At 38.6% G+C, this 19,103-nt stretch overlaps 2 protein-coding genes across 3 annotated transcripts; both read left to right on the top strand.

Moving 5' to 3' along the window:
• Positions 1–981: 981 nt before the first annotated feature.
• Positions 982–7,028, top strand: LOC306759608 (tropomyosin alpha-1 chain-like). 2 transcript variants are annotated; one of them, XM_079245296.1, is made up of 10 exons: positions 982–1,201; positions 1,613–1,738; positions 3,886–4,019; positions 4,731–4,848; positions 5,014–5,084; positions 5,183–5,258; positions 5,371–5,433; positions 5,641–5,710; positions 6,333–6,411; positions 6,810–7,028. In XM_079245296.1, exons 1-10 carry the CDS (start codon positions 1,088–1,090, stop codon positions 6,811–6,813), a joined length of 855 nt encoding a protein of 284 aa, XP_079101422.1. In that variant the 5' UTR covers positions 982–1,087; the 3' UTR covers positions 6,814–7,028. The 2 variants fall into 2 exon arrangements, with proteins under 2 accessions (XP_079101422.1, XP_079101423.1); XM_079245297.1 differs by lacking the exon at positions 6,333–6,411.
• A 3,411-nt stretch (positions 7,029–10,439) lies between these two features.
• On the top strand, positions 10,440–18,895 carry fbxo22 (F-box protein 22). The gene is made up of 7 exons (XM_079245498.1): positions 10,440–10,599; positions 10,857–10,989; positions 11,432–11,519; positions 12,758–12,856; positions 17,166–17,318; positions 17,425–17,590; positions 17,893–18,895. Exons 1-7 carry the CDS (start codon positions 10,469–10,471, stop codon positions 18,284–18,286), a joined length of 1,164 nt encoding a protein of 387 aa, XP_079101624.1. The 5' UTR covers positions 10,440–10,468; the 3' UTR covers positions 18,287–18,895.
• Positions 18,896–19,103: the final 208 nt, after the last annotated feature.

Raw genomic sequence — 19,103 nt, 5'->3', positions numbered from 1 at the left:
AAAGGAATCACTGTAATTGACAGTAATGTGTTATTGCTCAACCATCCCCCAGTCCTAACCACAGGTTATGTGTGACAGCTGCAGCTGTGCTACTGGCCCTGTGAACTATCACACAGGCCTATTGAGGGGGCCTGCTGAAATGCCAGAGCTTCTGTATCTTCCAAAGCCCACAGTACTGTATCCACCATGGCCCATTTGAGATAGTTCTCTCAGGCATGTATTAGGAGTTGAACAAGCTTGATGATATACCTCTACAAAGAGCCAAGCCTATCTGATTGCTACACGAGAGTTGAACTATGTTGCAAGGAAGCTGCTGAAATGATCTCAGGAAGACTAGCAGGCCATACTGGCTAATATGACATGCCTCAGAGAGAGAAGAGCTTTCATAGGGGCTTATCCAATCTGTTATATTTGTTTTGTGTGAATTGCTTTGATGCATGAAATTCTATTGTACTTAAATCACTGCTCATCACTGGAAAAACAAGGAAACAAATGGAAATTTTAGGGGAGAAGACCTTATGCATCCTCAAATCATTTAATTCCATGTCACCAAACTAAGAAGAGAAGAAAAATGATTGAAAAACTAAAATAAAAATGAATATTCCTTTGATGTCTTCCTTGGATTGAAATTCATGTTTCATCTTTTTAGGCGAAAATTGGGTCAATATCATGAAAATGTTTCTCCCAAATCACCCCCCCTTAGAGCTCTACTACCTCTTGAGTATTGACACTGCTTCCACTTGCAGGGTGATAGAAATAGGAGTAGACGTCTTGGTGTGAGGAGGGAGTGTCGTTCTGACGCCTGTACCCCATGTATAGTCACAGAAGTGGTCAAATGTCTTGGAGGGGCGAATCAGTGAAGAGATTAGGAAAAAAGTCCGGTCCCGTGTTGGCAAGCAGCTGCAGTTGTTTCCAAAAAAGTATTTGGTATCCAGTATCTGCCAGGTCAAAATACATATTTGACTCTCTACAGTCTTAGCGAGCTCGCACTCCAGCTTGGCGTTCAGTGTGGTTCAGACGCTCCCATCAATTCCATTCAGTTCCTTTTGTTTGTGGCTCACGCAGAGACCTCCAACACTAAACAGCCATGGATGCCATCAAGAAGAAGATGCAGATGCTCAAGCTCGACAAGGAGAATGCCTTGGACAGAGCTGAGCAGGCCGAGTCAGACAAGAAAGCAGCTGAGGACAGAAGCAAACAGGTCAGTGTCTAGTGTGAAATGTGCACTGGCACTTTCAAGCTCAGGTGCCAATGGCACAGTGTGCATGGCATTGCATGGTTGCCTTTTCTGAGAATTGATAAATGTGGTTTTATATAATTAAATTTACTTTTAGAAAAATGATAATTGCTTTAAAAAAATTATATCATGATTTCATATGTGGACTGCATGAATCAGATAAACTGGGAATGTTTTGCATGAACTTTTGGCAGGCCACAATTCAAATATTAGGTTAAATTTGAAGCCAAATTCATTTAGAACAAATGGATTTTAAAACTAATATTAATCCCAGACTGTCTAAATAGCTTCTAAAGTAGCAAAATGCTGGATTATAACAAGTCTGAGTGTATCCTCTAGTTTTCCACGTGAATAAAACTTTTCTCTGCATGTCAGCTTGAGGATGACCTGGTAGCACTGCAGAAGAAGCTGAAGGCAACTGAGGATGAGTTGGACAAGTACTCTGAAGCCCTGAAGGATGCCCAGGAGAAACTGGAGCTCGCTGAGAAGAAAGCCACAGATGTGAGTTTGGCTTCTGGGAGAATCTTAAGAGGGACACCAAGTCTACCTTGCAACACCCCATGAGCTAGATGAGAAAGTTCACATTACTAGTCCAATACATGGACTTTATTCCCTACCAAATACAACAATCAACTTGCACATAAAGGCACACTTGGGCTGTATAGGATGAGTATAGGGGCTGTTAAATTTAGCTCTTGCTCTCTGTATATGGTAAGGCCACAGTTTACTGGCGTACCGTTGCATCGCCCTGTCCTTTGGACATATCGGAGGGCCAGTGTCCGGTTTCAGTCGGGCGTTTTAAAGGGACATTTTGGGCCTAAAAAAACCTTGACAGATTTGTGATGGTGCTGGTATCAGTTTGTACTTAGCTCAGCACAATCCGGATGACGTTACTAGTTTATGACAGCGTTTAACGTTACGCCAATTAAGCCTAATCAATGATGTCACAGTGAAAAAACAAACAAATTAAGCAACAGGCACCATGACATAAACAAACATAATTTATACCTGGAATTATCTAGTACAGTCTGACTGGTTCATTGTCAGGAAAAAAAAAGAAAAAACATTAAAAAAAAAACATATACGTGTTTAGTTTTGTAGTTTTAATTCGACACATTTAGGTTGACCTTACAGACATGAATTAATGGTCAAATAAAGACAAATAACAAAATAAACAAACAACAACAACAACAACAAAAAAAATCACACAATATGAAATGCAAAAAGGCGTTTTACATTAATAGATATTTTATACAAGCAATTACATGTTTTTTTTTCTTTAGACCAATAAAAGTGACTGAGATTTAAGAAGCAAGCTTATTTATAGTGAAGATATAATTTTTGTTTTAATAAATGAAATAAGCAAAATATATGTTTGTGATTAGATCCAGTTGTTGCTGTAGCTCGTGACTGAATAAATGTGTGATGTTTGGAGCCGTGATCTTGATAGGACTGGCTCAATCTAGAAATCGGGGATGCGCGTCAAAATGCTTGATATTTATACAGTCATATAGCAGCAAGAAAACGACACAATAGAATAAGATCAGATTTTAAAAGGATCAGTAATCAATATTATTTGTATACAATTATCTAGTTCGTCATTTCTATTTTACGTGAGTAAAATGTGTTACTTCCGGGGTCGGTGGCACGTCCCAATCCTCATCAGCGGTTGATTAAAGGCGGTGGGGGCAGGGATCAAACGCGCCGCATCCCCAACTGTGTCTGTACCTGCGTGGAGGGAGCCTGCACATAGCTGAAAGAAAACTTGTGTAGCCAAGAGCAGAAAAGCGAAAGAAATGGCCGCTGGGAGCTCCCTGGAAGCCGTGAAGAAGAAAATCAAGTCGCTGCAGGAGCAGGCCGATGCAGCGGAGGACCGAGCAGCGTTGTTACAGCGGGAACTGAACCAGGAGAGGAGCGCGAGGGAAGCTGTAAGCTGCTAATGATTTAAGGCAATTAGCCCCGTGGCTGCAGGAGGCATTAGGAGCAAATCTGGTCAAAAAGCGTGGCCGCTAGGCCTAATAGCCATGGTTTGTGTTCGAATACAGCCGGGTACCAAGGGAGGTGAGTTTAAAGTTAGGTCATTGTAGGATGTGAAGAAAGGATGCGTGGCTGAAGGGACACCACCCTGAACATCCCGAATAAACAAACCACCCTGTTACAAAGCAGGGTGAGGTTAGAGCAGCAGCAGCAGCATTGGTCTTCACTAGATAAAACCCTCTCGAGCTGTGCCACCTGCTAGTTTAAGTATATGAAGGTGCCATTTACTTTAATCCACGGCGAATTTGGGAGCTAATTCGTTTATGGGACGGGACAAGTAAATCACTGTAAGGCAGGAAATTGTAGGTTTGGCTGGAAAGGAGGAGTGGGTGGACTGTTGTCCACCATTTTCCTTAAATACATAACTAACAGGTTTTATTTAAAAAAGAAATGTATATAAAAATTTTTTTAAAGAGTAATGTTTGGTCTAAAAATGTTACCCCACATCCCTCTTCCTGGCTTGGTTCCTAAAGAAACCCATGTTCTCCTTTGACAACATGAGATAGGCTTTTTTTTAAATTTTTTTTTTTTTTTTTTATGTTTTAGTAATTAAAACCTAATTTATTGCACAGTCACTTGTTATACAAATAAACTTGCTTTGACTCTCCTAGGCTGAGGGTGATGTAGCTTCCCTGAACAGGCGTATCCAGCTGGTTGAGGAGGAGTTGGACCGTGCTCAGGAGCGTCTGGCCACAGCTCTGACCAAGCTGGAGGAGGCAGAGAAGGCTGCTGATGAGAGTGAGAGGTATGCATCTTTCACTTGGTTAAAATTCATTCATTTTCTTAACCACTTTGTCCAGTTAAGAGTCACAGGGAAGTTGGAGTCTAGCTTGGTTAACATGCTTAAGTCATATGCTGTTTCATACAGGATATGCAGAATCAAACATTAGGTTTGCATTGTCCCGTATTTATTGAAGGACGAGGTCATGAAGTTTGGATTGAACAAAGCATTGTGTTCCAGGATGCTGGTACAGGATTGTTTATTGCGGCCAAGTTAATAACAAAGGTCATTAAGAGCAACAAAGTAGTTTCCTTATTGATTTCTCATAATGTCTTGATGATATCACTTAATGCAGAGTAACTCCATATGCTGGTGCATGCTCCTGATCTGTCAGATTGTGAAACTAAATGTGTATTTAATGCAGGTGTTGAGAGAATGGACGATGCAGTTGAACTGCTTGTAATGATCATGATTTAGTGTTATTTCATTCATAGCTTTTCACACAGTCATCAGAGTAGATCACAATATTACGTGTGTGGAGAAAAATACCAAAATATATTGTTTGGACAGTGATTTGTCCATGTTGAGTTTTATACAGTCTTCATCAGCACAGTACATGAATGAGAGCTGTTTTGTACCAGATGCTGTTTGATGATTACTGGGATTTCTTGAACTCCAGTGTGACATGCAAAATATTATTTGGACTCACCAGCAAACCTGTTTTCGCTCCCACAGAGGCATGAAAGTCATTGAGAACAGGGCAATGAAGGATGAGGAGAAGATGGAGCTGCAGGAGATCCAGCTAAAAGAGGCCAAACACATTGCTGAGGAGGCTGACCGCAAATATGAGGAGGCGAGTTTCTCAGCCGTGCACTGCACTTTATAAGTGTCTGCATTATGTTGTTGGGATTGAACAGCTGCCCTCACTGGCTTTTCTGACTTTACATTAATAGCTGATTATGAAAGTATGCTGAAATCTGTCTGATGTATGGGACTGGACTCTGTGTTGTGATTTCAGGTGGCCCGTAAGCTGGTGATCATTGAGAGTGACTTGGAACGTACAGAGGAGCGTGCTGAGCTGTCTGAAGGGTAGCTTCCTCTTCCTCATATTTTTTCTCTATAATGATTATTAAGCAAAACTTGCAGAGATCTAATGCGTAATTCACTTCTTCAATCGCACTCGACAGCAAATGCTCCGAGCTTGAGGAGGAGCTGAAAACCGTGCAGAACAACCTGAAGTCTCTGGAGGCTCAGGCAGAAAAGGTAGGATGGTTCATCAAGAAGATTCATTCCCACATTTCTCTGTGTAAACTTGTGAAGTTTGAGTGATTCTTGTAACATTTTCTAACTTTGATCTTTTGCAATGTAACCACAGTACTCGCAGAAGGAGGACAAGTACGAGGAGGAGATCAAGGTTCTCACAGACAAGCTGAAGGAGGTGAGTGAGCCAGAGTTATGAACAAATGATACTTTAAAAAAAAAAAAAGAAATTATCCATCCTGTGTTGAAATTTTAAGAGGTTCTTTTTGTAAAATAAACTACTTATAAATTTTTACCTACTTCAGTTAAACCCTCAAACAGTATTTGTTTCCGGAGCAGCTTCCTAGTGAGTGTTGCTAATGTTAAACCGTACTCCTCCATTCAGGCTGAGACCCGTGCTGAGTTCGCTGAGAGATCAGTCGCCAAGCTTGAGAAGACCATTGATGACCTGGAGGGTATGAATCCTTTACACTTTATTTTCTCTGAAAAGCTTTTCATTGAACTTGTTTAAAACAAACTAGAGGGGGACTTTGGTTTTATTGACTTACTAAACCAGTCCGTGCAGGAAGAAACTCTGTTGGCTCATAAGTGGACAGAAACTGGGTGTCCTTCCATAATTTTATATCTGAAAGTAAAACTAATCAGCAGGGAGAAATGATGATAACCAGGATGTTGAATAGTGTTTAAAACAAATATCTGCACAGTCAGTTGTCTACGGGGTAACAAAGCAGCGATCTGTGGAGGCCAGCATGATATTATTCATGTTGGCAACATTTCTCACCACAGTGTGGTGTAGCATTCTGGTGTAGACTGTTCAAGGCCAGCTCGTCCTCAGCGGTCGTCACACGGTCATGGAACATGAAGCAGTTTCTCCGTGACTCCTCAGGAATCTGACCACTATATCAGCAGCTGTTCATATGCCCTTCCTATTTCTGTCCTCCGCTTTTTCTTGTTTTCTCCTTTTCATTTGTTTTTTTAAATTTTTTTATTTCTATTTCCATTCTCTTACCCTGTCATGTGTATTTTTCCCTGTGTTCTTGTTTTCAAATCTGCCACTTAATAACTACCACATGATAGATGAGCTGTATGCCCAGAAACTGAAGTACAAGGCCATCAGCGAGGAGCTGGACCACGCCCTCAACGACATGACTTCCATGTAATTCCCAACATGCTTGATTCTGCTTTGTGCCTTAGATGCTAACACTCCTAGCCACTGTTACAGTAGCTCCCTCTTGTGGCATGTTTGAGTGCACTGATTTATTAATTCTTTATTATTTATCTTTTATTCAGATTAATTCTAAGACAGATTTTTCTTTTATTTCTCCGTTAACTTTGATTTGCGACCTAACTCAGCGTTTTGGATCTAATTCTTAGATATAGTGAGTTGTAGTCTTTCCGCAGTCTCTTGCATCAAAGATACATTGAAGTTTCATTCTCGTTTCCTAGCTTTTCTTGGTTGTTCCTGCATCCTTATCTTCTGTTTTGCATGCTGTTTTTCCTTTTCGTTTTTTTTTTTTTTCTCCCTCCAACATTTGTGCTCTTCTGTTTTCACAGCTAAACTTTTTCACCCCTCCCTCCAGAAGCTGGTTGAGCGTCATCATTTCTCTCCTGTGCAGCACAGCCCAACTTTCTGTTTCCTTTGTTTCTATAATACCCTGCCACTACTGCACATTGGGCCATCGCTGCCAGCACCCATTGTTCCATTTCTCATACAGACTTTTCAGCCATAATGTTTTCTGTAAAATAAACATTCTTACATCTTTGTCAGCTCTTTCCCTTTCTCCTGCGATGTTTCTTTATTTCCACTTGTCCCCCCTTTTTTTCTTGATTTTTGTCTGTTTTAATTTATTTTGTTGAGTAGCTTTTGAATAAACTCTTTAGCTCCTCTCCCATTTACTGTTCTTTTTCTGTTTGAGAGGACTGTCATGGAAATGACGGCTATGGTAAGTTACCATAGTCGTGATAAGTTCCTTCCCTTTGATAATCAGCTTATTCAGTAATTGTGCTGTGTCTGAACAGATCATTTGAACCTCTAGGAATTGTAAATTTAATGACCAAAACATCTTGATTTGGTATTAGTTTTAGGGCCTCAACATAGTCTTTTAAAATACAGTCCCAGTTCAGTAGAAGTTTAATGTTCCTTTACAAGAGCAAGTCTTTTATGCCGCTTGAGGAGTTGCATTGACGGATATGTGGTGGAAGAGAAACTAGATATGTTTGAAATGTAACTTCATCACAAACATTAAAAATGATCTGGATGTCAATGCAGCCATTGGCATTTAAAAAGGGTAATTTTTTTACTATAATCAAAGATAATATAAAAAGTGTACATGGATTTTTTTTTTTTTATTAAATCTTTTTCATTTTTCAAATCTAATATGATCACTTTAGAGGTCTCAGGCTAACACTCGTCATGCCCTCCCCCCATTTTGTAAAACAATTTTTAAAAAGGCACAAATGAAAATTCAATTCTTACAAAGCAATGACATTTATGTGGAAAGATGGACAGTTTTAACTTGTGTTCATGAAGTTAGTAGCTCCTCCGTTTGAAAAAACTAACACATTAATTTAGATTAGATTAAAGCAAACACTTTGTCTTTTGTACTAACCTGCCTTCTGTCTCTTTCCTTCTCTTCTTACTGCTTTCCGACGGTCAAGACCATCTTTACAAGCAGATTGAGAAAAATCGTATTCTGACCAATGAACTGAGAGTAGCCTTAAACGAGGCATAAACTGGACTGGCTTCTCACACCTGACCTTTTTTTTTCCTGACACTTCAGAGTCCAGGAATATTATGACATGATAAAAAAATGCTGGTGTCTGCGACACATAATGTGAGCAATCTTCTCTAATAAGATTTCCATTCTTTTCTCCAATCACAGTCTTAAGTGGGATGCTGAGTAATTTTTTTAGCTTTGGCAAAGTTTTAACAGATTTGACGGATCTCTTCAGTTATTGTCAAAGCTGGAATACACGCATTGGCTGCAGCTTTGATTTTATTTTACTCTAAACCACTGGGAAGCTTGACTCTAAGAGTTTAAATTTCTACATGTGTTTCCAAGTGGAGCTTTCACAAAAAAACTAATATAAAAAGATGTTTTGTGTTTGAGTCTATGTGGAAATCAAACAACTGACTATTTTAGTTGCAGTGCAGATTTGAGGAAAAAAAACTTGGCATTTATTTTCTGTAGCCTGTCAGTGAACAGCCTCAGGTCAGTAATTTCTTTAAAAAAAATTTTAAGCATGTTATTTCAGTTGGTTTTAGTCCTATTTAAATGCTGTGATGCTTGCGAGCCACTGTGAACTAGGTAAACTCGCAGCCCCTAGTTGATCAGGAAAAGTCACACAAAGCTGAATTGTAGCAAAGATTGTATGTTTAGGATGTAGCAACAAGACCTTTGATGGCTGACTAGTGGTGGTAGAAAAGTCCCTATGAATGACTGCATGTTGACTCAAGACACCCCCTCTGATCCTCAAATGGGTATAAGCCTCACATATTAACAGAACTTTTTTTTTTTTTTTTTTTTTTTTAAAAGCAGTTTAGGATATTTTAGACTAAGTTTGTCTTGCAAACATTTGTGCAGTCACACTTCATCCCTGTCAATAACTTATATCAATTCCAAGCTAAAATTTTTTTTTTTATCAAAATGGATTTAAGCTTGATGAAACAAGGATATGTACTTAATAACAAAGCTTGTCAGTAATGTCTAAAAATAAGATCTAGTGAGGTAAAATTTCAAACTCGTCGGGTTTGTTACAATGTTGGCATGTTAGTTACTGTTATGCTGGACCAGAACCTTGTCTGTTTTCTCTGCTCTGTTGGCTTGTTTGATGGTCTTTTAACTGTTGTAATACTATATTAACAGATAAACTCACACGTGCTAAAGAAGAGGGCCTGAGCATAAAGCAGATGCTGGATCAGACTCTAATGGAGATGGTTAATATTTGACCCAGCTCTTTTCCTCTACCCACATTACATCACATACCGAATATGGCTGGCTCCAACATGCGACTGCTCCAGATGTTATGGAGGTTTGGGTTTTGGTCTCTCCTGGCTTTGTCAACTCGAGGACACGTGCTCTACCCACAGTAGCAGTTACTAGCTTATGAGCAGCAATTTAACTTTACTGTTTGTATTACATGTTCTATTCAAAGGTTTAAATTCACTGATAATCCAGAATTGTTTACATATATATGTTGGGACTTTGCACTTTTTGTGGTAAACATACTGCACATGATCATTTTGAATGAAGCCATAATTTAAGCCAAGGTTATATAAAAGGGACTTTTATTATATGTACTTTAGTGAAGTTGATTTTGTCAGTTTCTTTTGTATTATAAACACATGTAGTATTGATGTTTTTCTCTCCCAGTTCAGCACGGTTTAGAATGTACTGCATTTTCAGTGAAGTGAGAGAAATCTCTTTGCTCTGTACTGTCTCTTATGAAGATGTTTTCTCTTGAAAAAGCTTTTTTTTTTTTTTTCTCCCATTTTATCTTTGAAAAAAATCATGAATAAATGGTTGAACCAAGATCTTTTACTGGTGTTTTTGTTTTTCATTTTATCTGTTCCTCCATGCTTTGAAGAAATATTGAGGGGGGGGGGGATTTGAAAGAATGTTTCAGAAACTTTTTCACACAATAGAAAATAAAACTGAGCCTTTCCTTTCTAAGTGCAACCATAGCAAATGCTTAACCTGAAAAATATACCTTAAACCTTTTAATAGCTTACAATTTAGCATTCATGACACTTTTGGACCTACACATGCTTTAGGTGAGCACCTAGGAGTGTAATATGTAGCAATGATAAACCTTTAATACTGTAAAAGGCAAGTGTCATGTTTGCTTTCCACAAATGTTCAGAACAGCCTTCTAAAGGGACAAGAAAGCAAAGTAACTGGTGTTGTCTATGAAAACATATCAGCACAAATGTTATTTGCTTAAATTGTCCTGCAACTAGTTTAATAAGACGGTATAACAGATCTTGATTTGAAGCATCCTGATAGCCTTTGTCTTTCGTACCTTCCTGCCAAAACGGGAGAAATTTCTTGCATGTGAAAACTTGGTAATGAAGTCCCACTCTGATCGCTATACCCCTCCGCGCCGCAGGGGGGCAGTAGCGCACTAAAGCGTCACTACAGCGGTGGAAGTGCAGAGGTAAAAGTTCGTAGCTGGGCAGCTGTGCTAGAAATCCCATCACTTAAGGGCGAAATATGAGTGAGAATCAAGAGTTAAGTGAGACTTTACAAGACAGCAAAGCATCGTACGTGCTCAGCAATGTTGCCGAAGTAGTTGAGAGAATTCTGACGTTCATACCAACCAAATCGCTTCTCCGGATCGCGAGGTAATGGGAAATATTTACATGCTAAACTGATGGCTAATGTCGAATGGAAACGTAACTAAATATGTAAAATCTTGCGATTTTGGGAAAAGGGAAGGTAAAGCAGCAGCTTTATGCACTCATACAATTGGGATTTTGTATGATAACGGGGCTGTGTTTTCTCTCGTTGCACTTTAACCAGGGTTTAAGCAAAGAAACTAAGTTGGTTTTGGGATGTGAGGTGAAACGGACGGTGTTTGTGGTTTTTTTTTGTTTGTCAGCGTGTGCAGACTGTGGAGGAACAGCGCCCGCAGAGTGCTCAGGACCCAGCAGCAGCTGGCCTGGGTGTCCGCATGTGGACCCTCCACCACAGAGCTCCATTCTCTCTGCAGCATCCTGGTGGAAGAAGTGGAGGTAAGCCATTGAAGTTGCGTGACTGAAGGGAATTAATGGTAAAAGGAAATGATGCGGAAATGAAACAAAAATAAACTACAATAGCGGGACACATTAGTAACATGACGAAGAAAGGTAGAAATGTTCAGTGGCTGCTTCGTTGCTCATCATAGCAACACGTAAGAAAATGTTAGCTCGAGGTGTCATTTTCTGGGAAACATTTGAGCAAATTCGGCATTTATACCATTTCTTATAGTGTTGAAGTTGACCAAGGAAAAACACTTCTGGACCTTTGGCTAGTTATTGATCATGACGTAGAGAAAATTCACAAAGAGGGGAAAAAAAAAAGTCTGCCTTTTGAACATGTCTTGAATTATATTATTGGAGATTAATGTTATATTTTACTTAAAATTTTAAAAACGGGTGTTTTAATATTGTAATTATCTCTTTCGAATACTTGCAGAAAGTATTTCTCCTGCCTAAAACAGTTCTAGCAATGGTAGACTGCGAGGCCTTCAATGGACAAGCTTATTGCGACAGACAAAACAAAGGTTGGTACAACTGTATATAACCTACTGTTTATTTGACACAATAGGTCAAAGGAAAATGCATCTGTTGTACAGTTCACTCACGCAATTTTTATTTAAGTTTTTAAATAAAGCACACACAATAGCCACATAAAGATTAAAAAACCAACATAAAATTCACAATTTGTGAAATATTTGCAGAAAGTGAGTGTCCAGATGTCCTGAATCTGATCATCTTCAGTTGTTATTCATCAGGAGAAGTAATCTTTGGTGATGGTGCTATATATATATATATATTTTTAGGATTTTTAATCACCAGCCTGGAAACTATCTTAAGATCACGCACCAGTGTTGTCTTCTTCAGATGTCCTTCCTGTTTTGTATTACTCTAAGTTAAAACACTGTTAATTCGACCACATCATGAATTTGCGCTCATGCATTTTTTTTTTAGTTTTTATAAGATGTGCATGGTCAATTTGTTCACACTGAGAGATGAGTTGACTCAATATTTTACTTGGATCAATAATAAAGATTTAATGAATGACATGACATTATGTCTGAAGCAGCTTATCAAGCAGAGATCCAGTTACATTTTGTAGCATACATATTAAAGCTTTATTCTTTCATATAAAATGAACACTAAGTCTGCATTTGGATTCTATCTTAATTACACATTTATAACCTCAATATGTAAACAGTTGTATAAAAAAATTGTGTCGATATTTAAACTTTTTCAGATATAACTGGGTATTTTTGTCTGAGTGCAAATGAACATCAATGATGAAAATGCACTTGGTTTCACACAATATGCCAAGATTGAACAGACATATTTTGGGCTGTCAAAATTGAAAGGGGAAAAAACATAATAAAAGTGCAATGATTGCTGACTACATTTTATTATAATGGTAATTATGGATTTGGTATTGTCGGTCCTTTTGAAAAACTTGATATCACACGTTGTACACAGGCTGGCGAAAGTCTAACATCCTTGATAAAAGTGTTGTAAAAACAGTAACTCTTCTTTAGTGGGTGATTTATTTGTTTCCTTGGCTTTTTATCTTGGTTGCATATAAATAATTTGGCTGAGATCATATCACTGTTCATGCTTTACAATATTTCTACATTTAGAATTGATCACCAGCCTCTTTAATGCTACTGTGTGATGGTTTAATATCCAGATATTGAAATTAAAGCATTGTTATACTACTTTTGAGTGACTTCTGCTTATTTTATTTATCATTGTTTTACCTACTAAACTGAAGCAAAAAGAAGTCGTCACTCTCCAGACACAGCTGAAGACCTGAAACTGCTTTTCCCCAAAGGCTGTGACATCATGGGCATCACTACGCCAGGCATAGTGTGTAAGTGTTCCTCTTTTATACCATTTTCTCCTTTTATTAAGGAAAATCTAAAATCTCTACTCTCCGATAATTTTATGATTTGTTTTTTAATATACTGTGGAATATTATATATTTAATAATATCCTTATTGCATCTTAAATTAGTATTTTTATAGATGCTGAGTAAGTCTGAAATAGGGCAGCCAGTCAACATTGCAGCTTCTGACCATCCTGAAAATGAGTCCACCCCCATCTCTCAGCATTACAAATTTCTTTTTTTTTTTATAAAGTCAAATCCTTCACTTTTTTTTTTTTTTTTTAACCAGAGAAGACTACACATAAATCTCTTCTTTTGCTGCCTATGTGGAAAGCACCTCTGGTGGTTGGCATCTCACTGCCTCATACACTGATACATTGGCGAGTATGCCTGATGCTGCACTCCTCATTTCTCCTAACCCTCCAGAGTAGTGGCTCTCCATCAGTCATGTTCTTTTTCCTAAAGATGATGGCTTATCGCAATCTCATCATCTGTCTAATTTAATGACTGCTTCTGCTGTTTGTGGTAACACATAGTTGTGATATTGCAGCCAGGGGGCACTACAGGGGTTTTCAGCACACAACTGATTGAGCTGAATTAAATCTTTTAACTGGATAAAGTTCAGGCTGTAGCGGGGGGGGGCAGCCTATCCATTTAAAGACATCAAGCAGTGCTTAATAAAAAATGGATTCAAGCTACTTTTGGCTATTACATGAAATGATTTATTACATGCTTTTGATGCTGTGTTGTGTATAGATATACTGACTCAGTAAGTGGTGAAAAAAGCTTCTTTAACGTGCACATTTATCCTGTGCTTTTCAGCTGGCTATATTTTAACAGGTGTGATCCGCTAACTGACCCGTTTACGTTTGGAAGCTCTGCTATCCCATGTTGAGTTTACTGCACACTTTTTCTTACAAATTCACAAGGAGATTATTAACTATATCTGATAAATAAGTTTGCTGTTGTCACAACTTTCTTATTGTCCTTTGTGAGAGCTTCAGTTTCGCATTTAAACAGGTGATTACCATGATAAACATCAGATTAGGATACTGCCCTGAGTGATTGACAAGATCTGCTTGAAGGTGGGCCTGTCAGAACCAGTCAGGTTAATCTATTTCTGAATAGCAGATCTAGTAAATTGTTGATTGCCATCAACACTCTGCCAGAACAGCTTCATTTGTTCAAATGAAGTAAAACATCGTAACAAAGTCCACCAAAAAACAGTTGTAGTCACCGAATGGTTCCTACAAACTAATCTTGGTAAACGCCAGAAGTAGACCATCTGCCATTGCTGAGGTGGCATGTTTGTGCATGTGTATGTGGAACAGATGAGAACGGACTACTTTCTTAAGAATGTCAAGGAAATCTGGCAGAACTTGTGTGTTTCTTTGCAGTTCAAACAACAGAATACTTTAATTGTGGTAAAAAGTAAATGCAAAGATCACAGACCTTTACTTTATGAAGATTGCTGCTGTATGTCTGTGTGACAGTGAGGGGGGAAGCGTGGTGGACGTTCTTTGTCTGCTGGTGGCTGTGTTTGCCTCAGAGCGGAGCTGACCACCAGACATACAGAGAGAAGAAATGCTATCATGGCAGAGAACAACCTGCATTTTTATTTCAGACAACAAAAACACAGTCAACTGAAGTGAATATGTTTCCATGTTGTCCAGCTTAATGCGGCACAACAGGTAACATTTATTAGGTTATTAATGCTAAGAGACAATGGGGCTGTGTTACTCAGAGTAAGTGACTCATTTGGAAGAAATTGTGAAATATGAAACTTAGCTTTAATCAGGACAACGTAAGCAGAAAATAGAAACCAGAAACACAGACAGATAACTTGCACAGTGTCCTGCAGCTCAAACTAGTTATAGCAAAATTATGTTTTGGACAGCCTTTGTAAAAATTTGAAACTGTTTCTTGACTGACTTTTGAGAAATTATTATAACCAGATTAGTGTTTTACTTTCTCATGTGGATGCCAATCAGTAAAGGAAGTTTCTGTCAGGTGAATTATAGCTTACATTAATGCACTTAGGTCTAACTGATAATACAAACAGAATAACTTTGAGTTCTCCACATACAATACAATATTGGTAACTGAAGATCACTATCTAACATTTTCAGTCCAGATACCATCTAATATTTAAGTATCATAACTACCTTGTTAGGTTTAGGGGGAAAAAAAGTTTAACTTAAATGTAGTCCTTTCACAGCACATAACTGAAAGTCCTGAGGGTAAACGTCTACCTGTGTTTGTTCCTCTAAAATTGATTCCTGGAGGTTATATTAGGCATGTACCAGTAGTCAGTCTGCTGTCAGGTATTTAAATTGTCACTACTGCATCAAGAAAAGGATACTAATGCTGCTACGCCTCATTGCGTGAATGTGACTACCCAACATGTTCTGCAGCTGCTCAGTTGTAACTTACAAATCCACACCTCTGATTAAAAACAACAAACTACTACAGTATGAGACAGTAAAAATAAATGAAAAGCCTTAAAAAGCAAACACTGAACCACTGTTTAAATCTTGAGATAAACTCCTGTTGGATTAAACAGGTCAGCATAAATACAATTAGCTGGAATCGCTATGAGGTTTAGGAAGTTTGAGTGTGTTTAGAAAGGGGAAAATTTACAGTGTTAGATATGGTGTACATAAATCAAAAAGGTGATTAGCAGTAGTTTTTTTTCTTGAAAATCATAATTGATGCCATAATCTGGAGCGCAGTGGGGAATTGGAATAAATGGAAATAATTTTGCTTGATTTGAATGAACAATAGTAGGTTTTCTATAATGTACAAATTGGGTTTTAAATCAATGCTTATGCTCAGGAATAATTTAAGCCCTAAATCTGAATCTAATAAAGCGTAGGAGCGGCGAATGAGGCTGCCTGTCTCATGAATTGTTTATTTATGGCAGTGAAGCCCAATGTTTTACCATTTGCATTGTAACATACTACTAAACTGTCAGTGGCTGTGATTGCATCATTAATACAGAGAGGTGAAATTACATGTTAAGTGTTGAGTTTTATTTTGATGGAAGTCTTTGTCTATTCATTGTTAAAGTCATTGTGTAGCTTCTGTAAAAGCAGCAGCGCTGCTGTAGTTTGTGACAATGTAGTCCAGTGTTTTTCAACCCCTACTGAGCCAATGTACGGTATTTTTGTTGAAAAGATCACAGGGCACACCGCAAAGTGAAAATGTTGAAAAATTAAACTCTCAATATGAGGTTGTTCTTGTCAAAATATCTCGAATAAGATAATTTCTTATGGCACACCTCACACATCTCTCAAGCCACACCACTGTGCTATGGCACAGTGACTGAAAGCCACTGCCAGTATGCATTAAAGCTGCAGGTTGTCCAACAGCCACTAGATGGTGACTCAGAGGCCGACTGTATGAGTTCAGAAACCATTTTTACCTTTTTTTCAGTTAAAAAGTGAAATTAAAATTTGTTCAAGTGTTTTTTTTTTTGTTTGTTTGTTTTTTTTTTTCTTTAGACTCCCCTGCATTTAATATAAAGCATACCTGATTTCTGCAACACCCTACCCCCTACAAGGTTGTCCCCAAAAGAGCACATGGGGTCTGCCGAGACTATGACCGTTCAGAGCCATTGTGATTAATAAGTTTAGGTCACGTCCATACAGAAATGAGTTAATCTGTGTCTCCTCATTTTTTTTTTAACTCCTGTACATTTGCTTCACATGAAACTGTTGTTTTGAGAACCTGAAAACAATTGTTTAAATCAGATCCCGTAGTGAATAAATGGGGGTCATCAAAGTCTGCTTTACAATAATTTAACAACTTTTGCTAAAAAAAAAAAATAAAAATAAGAAACGCTACTTATAAGGCTACGACTTTTGCGGGTTTTCCTGAATTTTACTCAGAAATGTTCATTTTCATCTTCAACTACAACTGAAGATCTAATCCAATGTTTCTCAGTCTAGGTCCTCAGGACCCTGTGTACGAGGACACATGGTCTTCTAGACGCATCCCTGCGTGTTTTATAGTAGCCCTACTTTAACACACCTGAGTAAAGTTGCTCATTAACAGGCTGCAAAGAGCTTGATGATGAAGGTCAATAATCTGACTTGTGTTCTGGAGGAGGAATATCTCTAAAACATGCAGGGCAGTGGGTCCTGAGAAACACTGATCTAATCAATGGGAAACAAACAGAAAACCTAATAGTACTAAACAAAAAATCAAAGTATTTTGCCCAAAAGTAAGTTAGGATACTGCATACAGTATAAAGTGTAGCTTCATGGTATTTTGTGATTGGCTTTCTGCACAGTGACTCCTACTGGCTCTTGCTCCAGCCCTCCTCGGGAGTACCAGGAGGGGGAGGCTGGCTTTGCACTCATGTTCCCCAGTACTGAGGGGGTCCACATCAAGCCCTTTCACTTTTGTAAGAAGACCATCTCTCAGGCAGCCCTGAAAGAAGCAGGTGAGTGTACTCATTAGGTCATTTATGATGAGAAATGTGGAACATATGTAAAAAATCTTCCATAGTTTGTTGATTTTTGTCTTTACTTTGTATTCTTGCCTTACAGGACTAGTAGACAATCCAGAGCTGCGTGTAGTTCTAGTGTTTGTCTATGAGGCATATAGACCTGGAGGAGCACGGTTCCTCAATCAGATTCTCGAGCCGCTGGCCAAAAGCAAGGCTTTAATTGCTGGAGGGCTGGTAGAAAGTGTCTTCTCGCCTCCCAGACACTGGTGAGTTCATGCCACACGCAGTCCAGGTTCTTTATGAGCAAAAGTGATAAATGTTTTTGTACATATGCATCAATCCTGTGGAAAAGTGGAAAACCTTATAGGCTGTCAAGCCAAGCGCCACTTGACAAAGCACATTTCTACTGATGATGTAAAAATCATTTTAAAGTTTCATATTTTTTAATTTTGATCTCTTTATACCACTATACTTTGATTAAATTTGAGGAATAATAGCAGGACCAGAGCTTCTTTGTCATTACACGTTTAATGATGCTTGACACCTTTTCTTATTTCTCACTCTGTAGCTGCAGCCAGGGAGCCTGTGGTGTGGTGGGCCTGGCTCTGAGCGGCCCTAAAGTACAGGGGGCATCCGTGCTCTTGGACCAAGACGTCGAGACTGTAAAGGCGGCCGAAGCAACAGTCCAGCGACTAAAAGCAGCCAAAATTCCAGAGAAAAACACCCTGGGGTTCATGTTCGCCTGCGTGGGGAGAGGCCAGAACTACTACTACAACCAGGCCAACGTAGAGGCAGATGCTTTTCACAAGGCCTTCCCCAACATACCGCTCTTTGGTCTTTTCGGCAATGGGGAGATTGGCTGCGATCGCATCGTCAAAGATGACTACACATTGTGTGACACCGATACGGACATCCTGCAGCATGAATACACCACTGTCATGACGCTGGTCCATCTAGGCTGACTGTCCTGTAAATAAGCAGTATAAAAGACTGACTGCCATGTTCTTGTTTGAAGCAACTGCTGGGATCAACATACGTCTTGTACAGAGTGTTACTCATATTGCTTTCTCCAGTTTTTCGATCTACTAAGCAGAATGATTCCTCAAGCTTTGAATGGCAGTGTTTGGGAGATATTACCCCTTGGAGGCTGTGTGAGCACAGAACTTTATATTAAAGCTGGCAAGTCTCATGAACCCCCTTCCCCTCAGTTGTGTTTGTCAAGTTAAAGTTGCTCAATAATCAAGTGCACTTTTAGCTCATGTAAGTAAAAGAAATGTGGTACTCATCCCACAAAAACAGGGTAAACCTATGTTGGTTTTTACACTTTATGCATTTATACATCTGTTACCACTGGATAAACTAACCCTTGTAACAAGTAGTCACAGCATAATTCATTTTCAAACTTTATTATACTGTTTTTTGTCCACTTGTCAGGTTAATGTTAATGTTGGAGTTCATTGGTCACATCATCTTTTGATTTTCTGTAGAAATAAAAAAAAAACCCAAACTGAATTTCTTTAACATATAAGAACAGGACATAATGGCTGCTCTTTAGTAATGCTGGCTTGGGGCGGGGGGGTTCAATTTTAGAGCTATTGCTTGAGATATATATATATATATATATATATATATATATATATATATATATATATATATATATATATATGTATATATGAAAAATTTTCTCAGATGGCCCAGTCCTTTCTATTCCTGCTAAAAGGAACGTCACAATGTTATAATGGTGCTGTCCACTCTTTACTTTGCAGGGGAAGTGACTGT

Source organism: Telmatherina bonti (assembly GCF_933228915.1).
Source record: "Telmatherina bonti genome assembly, chromosome: 1".
Taxonomy (NCBI): domain Eukaryota; kingdom Metazoa; phylum Chordata; class Actinopteri; order Atheriniformes; family Telmatherinidae; genus Telmatherina; species Telmatherina bonti.
This window is presented reverse-complemented; position numbering and strand designations above follow the sequence as displayed.

Excerpts from the sequence above, each read along its gene's own strand:
- fbxo22 (XM_079245498.1), top strand. The coding sequence starts at position 10,469 with ATGAGTGAGAATCAAGAGTTAAGTGAGACTTTACAAGACAGCAAAGCA. Across the intron at positions 12,857-17,165 it reads CACTACGCCAGGCATAGTGT|TGACTCCTACTGGCTCTTGC; the intron begins GTAAGTGTTCCT and ends CTTTCTGCACAG. Across the intron at positions 17,591-17,892 it reads TTCTCGCCTCCCAGACACTG|CTGCAGCCAGGGAGCCTGTG; the intron begins GTGAGTTCATGC and ends CTCACTCTGTAG.
- LOC306759608 (XM_079245297.1), top strand. The coding sequence starts at position 1,088 with ATGGATGCCATCAAGAAGAAGATGCAGATGCTCAAGCTCGACAAGGAG. Across the intron at positions 1,202-1,612 it reads CTGAGGACAGAAGCAAACAG|CTTGAGGATGACCTGGTAGC; the intron begins GTCAGTGTCTAG and ends TCTGCATGTCAG. Across the intron at positions 5,085-5,182 it reads CGTGCTGAGCTGTCTGAAGG|CAAATGCTCCGAGCTTGAGG; the intron begins GTAGCTTCCTCT and ends CGCACTCGACAG.